The 12253-nt window shown below is 35.5% G+C and overlaps 2 protein-coding genes across 10 annotated transcripts in view; one reads left to right on the forward strand and one right to left on the reverse strand.

Moving 5' to 3' along the window:
- The window catches only part of LOC105230008 (kazrin), a 268925-nt gene that overhangs the window by 174587 nt on the left and 82085 nt on the right, over nt 1–12253 (forward strand). The gene's annotated exons all lie outside the window — the stretch shown is intronic.
- On the reverse strand, nt 5441–8499 carry LOC105230010 (regucalcin). Its single transcript, XM_049450755.1, has 4 exons — nt 8350–8499; nt 6045–6621; nt 5850–5970; nt 5441–5757 (listed from the first exon to the last, which is right to left on the reverse strand). The coding sequence occupies exons 2-4, from the start codon at nt 6619–6621 to the stop codon at nt 5565–5567; spliced, it is 891 nt and encodes a 296-aa protein (XP_049306712.1). The 5' UTR covers nt 8350–8499; the 3' UTR covers nt 5441–5564.

A 12253-nucleotide genomic window follows, 5' to 3' on the forward strand; every position in this document is an offset into this window, starting at 1 on the left:
GGAAATTTTATCTCCTTATCGCAGTAAAAATCAAAATTCATTAGAACCACCCATTACAGAAGACCATTTGCCCACGATGCAGGAAGTATAAACCTTGTTTTGTGGCTTTGAATGGGCATAATGTTGGCTTTAGTGATTATAGTATTGCGCCTTTGTGAAAATGTTAGTACGACTACAAAGCATAACCGATTCTTGGGCTTGCTGCTGCTCTAGCTGCACATACATACATACATATATTTATTGTTGTATGCTTACGTTCATTTACATTCTCATTTTTACTACACCCATTTCTCGTAGTAATTTTTATAGCCGTGGAGAGTGCAGGCCATTCTGGCCATTGCATTGCTTCGGTCGCACTTAAGGCTTCAGCTGCAGCTGAGTGCTCCCATAAAGCTACCAACAACTTTCACCGCTGCTTCCTGCAACATAGTACCCTGCTTTGGCCATTATATTGCAGCACTCCACCTTTCCCCGCCACAAAATGCCTGTCTGCACAAGGCTTGCGTTTGTTGGCTGTTTGTTTGGCGTTGTGTTGCAGCCTTGTTTGATAATTTGTTTATACAAAATTTTCTTTCAAGTTGCTTTGTGTGAAATTTTCATGGCAATGGTTAGTGGAAGATATGAGATTTTACCATTTTTTTACCGCACACATTTTTACAAAGTTAATATGACTATGAATTTGTATTCGTATGACCCTTTAAAACTCGCCTTCCTTGTTGTTGTACTATATTATGAAAGCAAGTTCGTGTTGGTGTTAAATATAAATTTATTCTGTGGTGGCAAGGTGTAGGGAATTGTGAAAATGTGGACTGTGGGCTGTTGGCTGTTGGCGCTGCCAGGTGATTTGCATACAAAGATTAAAGTTCATTTTTCAGATTTCCAATCTTGTTTGTCCAAAATTTAGTTGCGGATTAATTTTATAAGCTTACCATAAGTTATGGCATGTTGCATTGGTGTAAGCAGTTATAACTTAACCAAAGGCTATGCTAGGGACATGGATCTTTCAAGCTAAAAGCGCGCCTTTTAACCTTCAAGCGGGCGCGCGTAGTCGAATCGACGTCGCTTAGTACATTTACGTTTATGTTACTATTTTTACACATTACATTTTTAATAATTTTAATTACTTTTTTTGACAAAATAGACTTTAAGGACAATGATAATATATCTCAGTACAAATACTTAAATAAATAATTACTGAATAATGAGTGCTTTATTTCTTTTCGGTTATCGTCTTTTCGGTTACGCGCAACCGCTCCCGTTACAAATAACCGCGCGCCCGCTTGAAGGTTAAGCAGTGTACTTGTAAAATGAAATTTTTTTTATAATTTTAAAACCTTATTATTGATTTGTGATAAAGATTATGGTATTCTTGTAATAATATTGTTAATATAAACAAAACCTCTCTACGTTAGGTTAGGTTATGACATCTGACTGCTGCTTTTAAATACCGGGGGAATCAACCTTAGATTGCAGTGTATATTTTTTGTGAAGCTAGATGAAAGCTTTCTTTACTTTTATTTCCGCTACTTCACCTCTTTTTTCGGTTGCCTAAAAGTAGAAATCCAAGATGTTTTGGCATTAATCTGTCAAAGGCGAGGCATATGAGAAGGTGGAATCGATGGCATATGCTTAAACGTAAACGGTTATCTCACCGACCTTTCTCTCTTCTTTGCTGCATGGAACATAACACTGCCCCCAAAATTCCACAGCGACCATATTCATAAACTGGACAAAGGAGTACAGACTTGACTTTAATAGTATCGAAGTCTTACTATCCTTACGGGAATTAGGTACCCGTTTCAACAACATCAACAGAAGGTAGTGTAGAGCTAATTCCATCTCAAATTTTTCCAAACAGCTGGCACCCTGTAAAATGTCAATCTTACCGCATAAATCCCGAATGGACAGTTTCCAGTAAGAACTCCTACAATCCTGGTAGGCGTTACTGAGGGGGAAGAGATTACTACGATTTACACTTGCGATTGACCAGTAGCTAGTAATTGTCTAACGATGGCTAGACAGTTCAGCCATCGTTAGCCCAACTATCCACCAAAGAACCACAGGAAGCCAAAGTAGCTCCTATCGGTTCCCGCTCTGCAGTCAGTGAGATTAAAGTATTTGACCTACCAAGCTCATCAGCTTTCCATTTTCCTGTCAATCCGCAGTGGCTGGGCTCCAAACTATTCTAATCACGTAAAAATTTGAAATTTCAAGGTCAATGTTGACGTTCTGCTATCAGAGTGGATAGTTCCCACTGTAATGAAGGCTACGCTCCAGATTAGTAGATGTACTGCTACTTTTTTGGCAGCCACTTCCGCTTGGAATACGCAGCAGTAGTCAGGAAGTCTTAAAATGGATTTGAGGAATAGTTTCTGACAGTGTATGCCTCTACCAACCTTCCCCGCAAGCTTTTATTCATCCATAAATGGGTTCAACGCCGCTCTTCTTCAGTGAATCCTTTCCTCCAATATTAGTCAGTGTCTTGGTATTCTGAGAATTTTGAAATGAAATTCCAGTCATTAGGGTACCCAGCTTTTCTTGTCTTTTCCTGTCGATTAAATTTGAATTTTCAACTTTTGTGTTTGTTCTTTCTATGCTTTGTTGATCTTACAAGACTTTTGGGTGATCTTAGCCATATACTGAATATTTAATTTGGGAAATCCGAAGCTTCAAACTTTTAACTTTCGTTCATTAACTGATTTTTTTAAATTTATTTCTGTCGACTTTCTGGGACCACGAGCATTTTCGGAAGCTAGCTGGGTTCATAATTTTTGTAGACTTCAAATATCAATATCAAGAGGTTAGATGAAAACTTACTTAAAAACATGACTTTAAAAACACAGTTTTTCTGAGATATGCTAATTGACGGTAGCAATGCACGCTAGCCTACATGATTTGCCTTTCAATGAAGACATATAATAAATTTGCTGCCTTCAATTGCCCGAAAGCTTATTATTAACTAATAAAATATTCACAAACTCTGCTCTTGGTTATATAAACTCAACACAGCACAAGTATTTTATACCGTAATAACTCACTGGACCCAAGCGTACGCCAGTAATTGTATATTTTGAACTTCTACTAATAGCTTCGGCATAGCAAATTAGCACTTGAACATTTATTTCACTACCCAATAAAGGATATAACTAAAGTACACGGTAATTGCCTACAAGCCTTCACTTTTGACCTGACAACCGAAAATACTTTGAGTGCTACTATTGTCACGTTCGCGCCTTTATCGATATTCGGTTAATTAAAACTTTGACTTAATGCTGCAAATTCAAAGACACGATTGGCAGCAAAGCAAAAGTTTAAAGTGCTCGCGACTGAAGTGCAGAGCTGCGAGGAAGCGGTAGGAACGTCTCCAGAAAGAAGCGGAAAAATACGGTGCGCTTCTGTGAGAAGACAGAAGGAAATGAAAATATATTGAATGTTGAAACTTTTGTATATACGAATAAAATGCCGTTACATTAACCGTTTTTGCTGCGCGGGCGCTCTCAGCTTAGCGCACAAGTTTAAAACACAAGTGCCCCTTTCATATTTTCGTTGAGGAATTCACTTGTCGCACCATAAAAAATGTAACAACCCAACATTAAGTCCCATTTAATGAGCGTATCTGTTCGATGGGTCGAAAGCGCGCGGCTGGCATACCAAAGTATTGAGCGATTTACCTAGAAACGTGCCCTTAGCAGTTGTGCCACATAAATATGGACAAGTTTGTATGTAATTGGGAATTCGTTTTGAGTTGGCCACTGAGAGAGGTGAATGAATGGCATAGCAAATTTGCAATACACACACACACATACATACTGTAGATACAAAATACATCGTGGTAACGGGGGCACCTGAGTGCAGGTAATAAGGAAGTTACGAGGCAATTCAGTGCGGAAGTCTGCTATTTATGCAAAAGCTCTGTGAGTGAGTGGATGAGTGCAATTTATTTATTTTCATTTCAATATCGATTCGTTAAGTGGAAGAGTAAAGTTATGTAAATTGTGAATTCAGCGACTAATTAGAGTATTCTGCGTGCAAGGACGTGTTATAAGCAATTTTTCCTTACAATTGAATCATGAGCTTGCCAGCAGTGTGGTTGAAATGAAGGAGAAGTGTTTGCAAGCAATTGTAACTGTATTAGACCATAAAAATTTTATTCTGAAAACTCAAAACTAACGGCGCGGTTATTAAGGCCAATGGTGATATTGATCGGCGTATGCCAGCCGCTGTACACTCTTATAGAAGATTGTACCTACTCTATTAAGCTCTGCAGCTCGAATTATTTTCTCCAGGAGTATATTGAAGAAGTCACATGATATTGAGTCCCCTTACCTCGTTTGGTATTGAACAACTCAAAGAAGTTCTTCCCGATTCTGACGGACTTTTAGTATTGCTCAACGTCAGTTTACACAACCGTATTAGTTTTGCGGTGATACCAAATTCAGACATAGCGGTATCAAGGCGACTTATTTTCGTGCTGTCAAAAGCAACTCGGGGAAGAGGGGGTGTGCCGAACCTCTTTTCACGGATCTTTTCCAAGATTTGGCGCATGGTGGATATCCGATCAGTTAAGGATTTTCCGGGGATGAAGGCACCACGATAAGGCCCAATCAGTTTGTTGATGGTGGGTTTTAATCTTTCGATAAAACCTTAAATGAGATGTTGAGGAGGCTTTTTGACACAGCTTGTGCGATCTTTCTTTTTGTAGATTGGGCAGAGCACACTTAAATACAAATTGTCGGGCATGCTTTCCCACCATATTCTACAAAGAAGCTAATGCATGCTTCTTATCAAATCATCACCGTCGTATTTGAAAAACTTGCCCGGCAATCCATTGGCCTGCGCCGCTTTGTTGTTCTTCAGACGGGTAATCACTTTACAGTATATAAATTAAGAAGAATTGGAGTTATCGGAATAAGATTTTGTACAAAGATTGCCTTTAGGGTAAGCGAAATTCGACCACAACTTTTTATGTTCCCAAATATCAAATAAGCCGACCTCAGTGCCGAACATATAGTGCCTTTGCAGTAGTGTGTACAATGTGTTGTCGAAAGTATAAAATTTTAATTTAAAAATTTAATTTAAACTTAGCCCTTTTTTAATTGCTTTTTAATTGTATTTCCTGAGTTAGTGATGGAAACATATTTCCTTGAAACTGTTTTTAGTAAATGACTAAGAACAAAATAGTCTTCCGAAAACGACTGTGCCTGTACCTTGGTATGACTCAAATATTATTTTATAGTTATATGAACTTTAAAATAAATAAACGTTAACAAAATATAACGTAGGCTTAATAAACTTCAAAAGTTTTTTACGAAACAATTCTAAGAACATTTCTAGAGGAATTTGTAGGGTTTAAAGCACTTTTAAGTGTTTGCAGCTCAAATGAAATGACATTAACTGACCACCTCAATTGTCTATTGTTATTATATATTTTCAACAAGCATTGATTTTTTTAATTATTTATTTGTTTTTTTTTTTTTTTATTTATTTCGCATCAAACTTAATCAAAAATATAACAAAAACTTTTCCGGCGAGATAACAAATAGCGCGTGTGATTATCGCGGCGCTTACAATTGTACTTTCGTCATCGGCAAACCTTTCACGCCCAAACCGGTCACCTTGTAGGTGTCACCAGCTGGTGGTGGCTGATCATTCAGTTTGGAGGTCGTTACGTACAAGATATCCAAATTTGGGCCGCCAAAAGCAACCGAAGTGATTTGTTTGCAGGGCATTTTGATTTCCAATAAAACCTCGCCGGTGCTGTGAGTGATTTCAAAAATATTTGTGGTGATAAATTTTATATTAATTTATAGAGTTGTCAAACGAGCAAATAAACTTAGATAAATACTTACCTTGGTTTCACCTTAAACACCGTGGCTCCGGTAAAAGTACAAACATAAATATTGCCATCAGCATCAATTGTCATGCCATCGGGTAAATACGTGCCGGGTGAAAAGATCACCTTTGGGTTACCTATTGTTGCATACAACAAACAATTGTAATAAAAGGAAGGGAGCTATAAAAAAGCATAAGAATCTGATACTTACTTGCCACGCCAGTATCGAAATCATAATCATACGCCTTGACATTGTAGTCAAGTGAATCGATATAGTAGAATTTCTTCGCTTTCTCGTCCCATGTCAAACCATTCGAGATGCCAATGTCAGACTTTATTAACGCTGCAGGTTTACCTTTTTCGAAGCTATACAACTCACCCACACGTTTCGAAAGCGTTATATCAATATGCATGGTACCAGCCACGAGACGACCACGTGGATCGGCTTTGCCATCATTCACACGATTCATAGGAAAGTCTGGTTGCACTTCGCGTACAACACGCACCACCTTGGCTTTTGGTGCTACGCCATCCCAAGCGACGACAACTACACGACGACCCGCGCCTACTACGAATTTACCGCTCTCACCTTCGACTGGTATAATAAAAGAGGCAAATTGTTCACCCTCAAGCACGGCGCTGTAGGTTTTGTTCTCTTTGTAATCATAACGTAGTAATCTGCCAACATCGATATCGACAAAGTAAAGACTTTGTGTTTCAATATCCCAGTGTGGACCTTCACCAATTAAGGTTCCTGCGTTGGGAAGTGCTTCGATTTTATAAGACATCTAAAAGCAAGTAATTTAGTTAAAATTATTTGGAAATTTATTATAATCAATAATAATAATTATCGGTTTTTTCATAATTTTTTTCTGTTTGGTCTTAGCATATGTATATATCGTCAACTAAAATGCAAAACAACGCATCATTAAAATTTCAAAATTGAGTTTTTTATACGATTTTTTACGATTCACTACATCATATTTCATATATGTATGTAGCATAAAGTTTTCAGCTGCCGCTATACGATATAACCAATTTATAACCATTTTGTAACCATTATATAACCATTTTATAACGATTATATAACCATTTTGTAACCTTTTTATAACCATTATGTAACCACTTTATAACCAAAACTCCATTTTTTTCCATGTGAGTGGTTTCTATTATACCATTTCCTTCGCCTGCACACTTACGAAAAGTGATTTTACATTATTTTGCATTTTAAGTGCCGATATAATTTACTAGAATGATTTCTGTTTAAGTAACTGTCAAAGCGCTACATGAGAAAACTCTTGAAAATACACTAGGGGCTAACTTGTGTGCAGAAAAAATTACTGTCTGGCGTACATATAATGTATTATATGAATCGTGTTCTGTTCGAAATGAATATTCGTTTTATTATTACCGAGCTAATGCCAATAGGTTAAAAAAATAATTATATTTATTTCATTATAACTAAAAATAAATATTAACAATTATATGAATCTATTTTTTTTTTATATATTTATTAATCTAAATATTTTTTATATTTTTTTTGTATTGGAAATATGCCTTATCGGTCAAGCTAGCGTTCGCTTTTTATAAATACAGTGACAAGCTAGCTTAAACGTTCACAGCAAGTGTTAGATTAGCTTCATAATAATCTGATTACCTTATCACATCTTAATTAGTATACTCAAAACAACCCATAATTACTAAACTTTATCTTTTAGAAATTGAAAAAAGTAATTACTTTAAAAACACTGAAGGTCATAATGGACAAACATCACTTTGATCTCTCCTCAATTCCGCCAAATTGTCAACAGCTGTCACTAAACATGATAATGACTAGATTGGCAACACTTATCTTACTTATCTGCAAGTGGTTTTTCCTCATACAAAATATTAAAAACGCTTATCAATGTTATAATTGTACTAGCGCTATCTCCCACAACATGCTAAAATATATAATAAATTTTTAAGACCCCCGAGGTTTTTCAACCACCAATAAGTTAGTGTTACTACTATCGAACACTTCATCTTATTAAACTAAGGACCTCTATGTAGCTGCATGACTTGACCATTTTCATGTCCACTTTGCGTGTTGCGATAAGTTTTAGTATGGCTATCCGGCTGATAAAATTGTTTAAAGTGTACTAAGGCGAAGCAGGTATCAATAAAAAAAAAAACATTAAAAAATCAAAAAAAATCATATTTGTTATACTAAATACTCTTGCGCGTAATAAACTTTTGCGAAAACGTTACAATAAAATCGAAAAAATTTAAAAATGCTAATTTCTATGAGCAATTACAACAATTATACAGCTGTTTTGCGAAAGCGCTTTATTAGAACAAATGTTTTTTAGTTGCGTAAAGAAACACTAAACACTTTTAATTTACAATCACAATTTCGTTTCAAATCTCAGCTACCACTGTTTGTAATCGTAAATTATAGGCACGTACTATATACATATACTCGTATTATTATAAGTAGATTTATAATCGATTTTGTTCGTTTCACACATTCGTACCTTGCTTGTGGGAAAATATTCGCAACAACAGACGATTCACCTGCGACTGAACTGCACTCAGTTGACTTTCTATATTTATAGTTAAGTGAGCTGCTCAGTGGCTCTTAAATACCCTACGATAAGTTCTAGCCAGTTATTAGAGATAACAGAAGTGTAAATAAACATACATATATTAGAAAAAAATATTTGTTTTGAGGACTAATTAGTATTTTAATGATTTCAATTTTTCTTATCGAAATTGTCCAAAAGGGGTTTCCAACTTATGGCTAAAATATTCATTAATATAATCAATCTGTTTATAGTAGTAGAGATAATAGTATTGCCTCAGATCCACATTACAAATGATATTTTAGATGAGATATCATAACAATTTCCGGAATATAAGCAAAGATTCGTTACACTAACCGTCACTTACACACACTAAAATATTTAATTTTGGGATTTTTATGATATTTTATGAGGTAACAAGTACATATAAGGTAGTAATTAAGGAAATCCCATAATAAGAATAAAATGTGATTACACTCGTTTTATAAAAATATATATACATAATACAAGTAGAGGTCCGTTTTTCAATAACTTTTTTGGCAGATCACACGTGAGTTGTGTCAAGCTGTCATGTCCTTCATGTTCAGTATTGTTTGGCATTACATCTTGGGAAGACTTACGCCTGAACAAGGTTTACAAGTCGTTCAATTGTTCTGTAAAGAATGTGTTTCACGCGTCGCTCAACTCATGGTCAATATAATCGGCTTACTAAGCGTACTATTCGAAACATCATCACCCATCTTGAGATCCAACATTCACTACTGAATAATATTCAACCGAATAGACCACGCCCACTATGCAGTGAAGAAAATATAGCAGCCGTAGCAGCAGTTCGGAATGACGTATGGAACGACTTGGGCGACATCGAAGCCTAAAATTGAAAGCATGCTAAATACAACTTGTTCAACAACCGAATCCGTCGACATTGTTGCGCTCTATAGGCTCTTGAAAAGTTCCAAGAAGATCTGACATTTTGGACCCAAATTTTGTTCAGCGGTGAGAACGCGCCATGATAACCGACTCTTTGAGGTCTGAAATTGAAGCTCGCAATCTCATCGTCATTTGGTTTCAACAAGACGGCACCACTTCCCGCATATCGCATCAATCAATGGATTTATTGAGAGAACACTTCGGTGAGCAGATAATTTTACGTTTCACGTCGGCCGATTGGCCACCAAGAACGTGTGATATCACACCGTTAGACTTTTTCTTGTAGGGATACATAAGTTATAAAGTCTATGCGACAATCCCGCTTCGATTCAGGCTTTAGAGCAAAACATTACGCATGTCTTTCGCCAGTTACCAGACGAAATGCTCGAAGGAGTCATCGAAAATTTGATTTAAAGGATAGGCCATCTGAGACGCAACCGCGGCCAACATTTGAAAGCCACTCTTCAAAAAATAAATGCCAAAGAATGGTTTAACGAATGATAAAAAAAACATTTCCCATTAAATTTGAAGATTCTGTGCTTATTCTTGGAAAAGTGGGGAACCTCGAAAGATCACCATTAATGATTCGTTTTGATTTGGTATGGTGTTCAGAGCTTTTTCCATAACAGAGAAGATGTTGAGCTATTCCGTTAACATAAAGCTTCAACAGTTGTTTATTAAATAGGATAATTTGAAAACGTGGTGGGTTGAAATGGATATATTTCTTATCCACGACTATTCCAAGGTTACTGGGGCCATAAGCAGAAAATAAGGTGGATGCGTGGCCTTTAATGCCTTTCATAAAATTTTGATGTCGTTTTCATTGTTGCTTTGTGACGCGCTGAATCAAACGCTTATTGTCTTTAACTATAAAATATTAAATTCTAGCGGTAAACTCTCAAAAAACGCCACAACATTTTGAGTCACCCTAGTATATTTTATTAATCAAATGAATTGTTAAATACTGTTTGATTATTCAAGTTTAATTTGTAATATAAATCATTGCTCTTCAAAACAAATAACATATGTTGTTCTGCGCCACCTGTTAGTACGAAAAGTTTACCCTCTGCTCTCTTTCTCTCTACATCGCTAACCTATACAAATATCATTCGTAATAATTACTAGTATTATACATATATTTTGTATTATATTTACTATTACTAGTATTATACTGCAAAGTACGTTTCTTGCTATCCATTATCTATACCATTAAAAACTTAAGTATCGAAGGCAAATATTTTGCTTTATGAAACTAAAATAAATCAGCTGACAAGCTCTGTTAGTGAATTATTTTGTTTTTGAAGGGCTATTTAAATAGCAACAAACCGGAACCTCTCTATAACGATGAGATAATAACAAACCAAGCTCTGGAAGCTCTCTGCCACTCACTCTCACTCTGTCAATCTTTTATTAGTTTGCTCAGCAATATAACATTTTATTAAATTATTGTTCGTAAATAATATATTCGTATTTCTTTTTTGTTGGAAATATAACAGTCCAGATTTGTATAGAGATATACAAACATATGTATGTATATATAGGGTGGGTCATCTAACGTTTTAAATTTGAATTATCTATATTTCGACATTGGAAACGTCAAATACCATTCGGAAAGTGACAGATATTCACTAAAAAGTCTAAAATTTACGAAATGGGTCGCTATTCACTATTCTACAGTTACCGAAAAATCATCTATTCGGACGAGGCTCATTTCCACCTCGATGGTTACGTTAACAAGCAGAATTGTCGCATTTGGAGCACAGAAAACCCGCACCTAATCGTCGAGAAGCCAATGCACCCAGCACGAATCACTTTATGGTGCGGATTTTGGTCTGGCGGAATCATCGGCTCATTTTTCTTCGAAAATGCAGAAGGAACCGCCGTTCGCCGTGGTGAGTGATATCGCGCAATATTAACCGAATTTTTTCTTCAAGTAAATTGAAGAGGAAGACTTGGACAACATTTGGTTCCAGCAGGACGGCGCTACACTCAATCTTTTACGCCCTATCTTCGAAATTTAAAATTTTATATGGCCCACCCTATTTATATGATATACCGATTAGGTTTGTGTACTCGACTTTATCACAATAACAAATTCAATTTGATTGCTGTCCGCTGGGGCAAAGTAATATACATAAATGCTATTGATAAAGCGATAATGTAGGCGGTACACGTCACACAATACTCAACAATACTTTTAAATTATAGAATACAAGAGGCGAATGGAAAAATATTAATATTTCCATATATTTGAGTAGATAAGTGCAGAGTGTTGATAAATCACAAAATATCTGACACTTGGAGACAGCTTGACTTTTGAGTTGGCTTTTGCTAAAAATGAGATTTCTTAACAGAAGAAGTACAACGAAAAGTAATTATTCGAAATCTTCAAGTTGCAAAAAATTGTGAAATATCAAGTAATCTCAATTTTCAATATTTCCAATTTCATATCAGAGATATCCCGATCAATAAATTCGACTTTTAATATACCTATATGATTATTAAACCATTCTTTCCCCAAAGGTCACTTAAATGACAAACTTTGGTAAATTCATAGAATCAATTATTGGTGCGGGTATCATATCATATTTACCAAGAAATAGGTGCAGCATTTGCGGAGCAAATAATGAAATATTATACAATATAATAAATAAAACAAAAGAAATAAATATTTATTTATTCCAAGTTCAATTCCTTTTTATATAAAAAAAAATATAAAATGTTATTGAAGTCAATATTTATAATAATAAACCCTTTAGTAACGAAAATAATATAAGTAACTAGTTATGAAAAATCTTATCGAAAGTTCTGAGTTACTAAAAGTCTTTGTTGACAGAAAATAGTTTCTATAGATGAAAACAAAACGAAAATATACTAATAAAGCCGTTTTTAGGAAGTTTATCGCTATTTTTAAACAGGTATTTGA

The sequence above is a fragment of the Bactrocera dorsalis genome, chromosome 3 (genome assembly GCF_023373825.1).
Source record: "Bactrocera dorsalis isolate Fly_Bdor chromosome 3, ASM2337382v1, whole genome shotgun sequence".
Taxonomy (NCBI): Eukaryota; Metazoa; Arthropoda; class Insecta; order Diptera; family Tephritidae; genus Bactrocera; species Bactrocera dorsalis.

Excerpts from the sequence above, each read along its gene's own strand:
- LOC105230010 (XM_049450755.1), bottom strand. The coding sequence starts at position 6,621 with ATGTCTTATAAAATCGAAGCACTTCCCAACGCAGGAACCTTAATTGGT. Across the intron at positions 5,971-6,044 it reads TTTCGATACTGGCGTGGCAA|GTAACCCAAAGGTGATCTTT; the intron begins GTAAGTATCAGA and ends ATGCAACAATAG. Across the intron at positions 5,758-5,849 it reads GTGTTTAAGGTGAAACCAAG|CACCGGCGAGGTTTTATTGG; the intron begins GTAAGTATTTAT and ends AATCACTCACAG.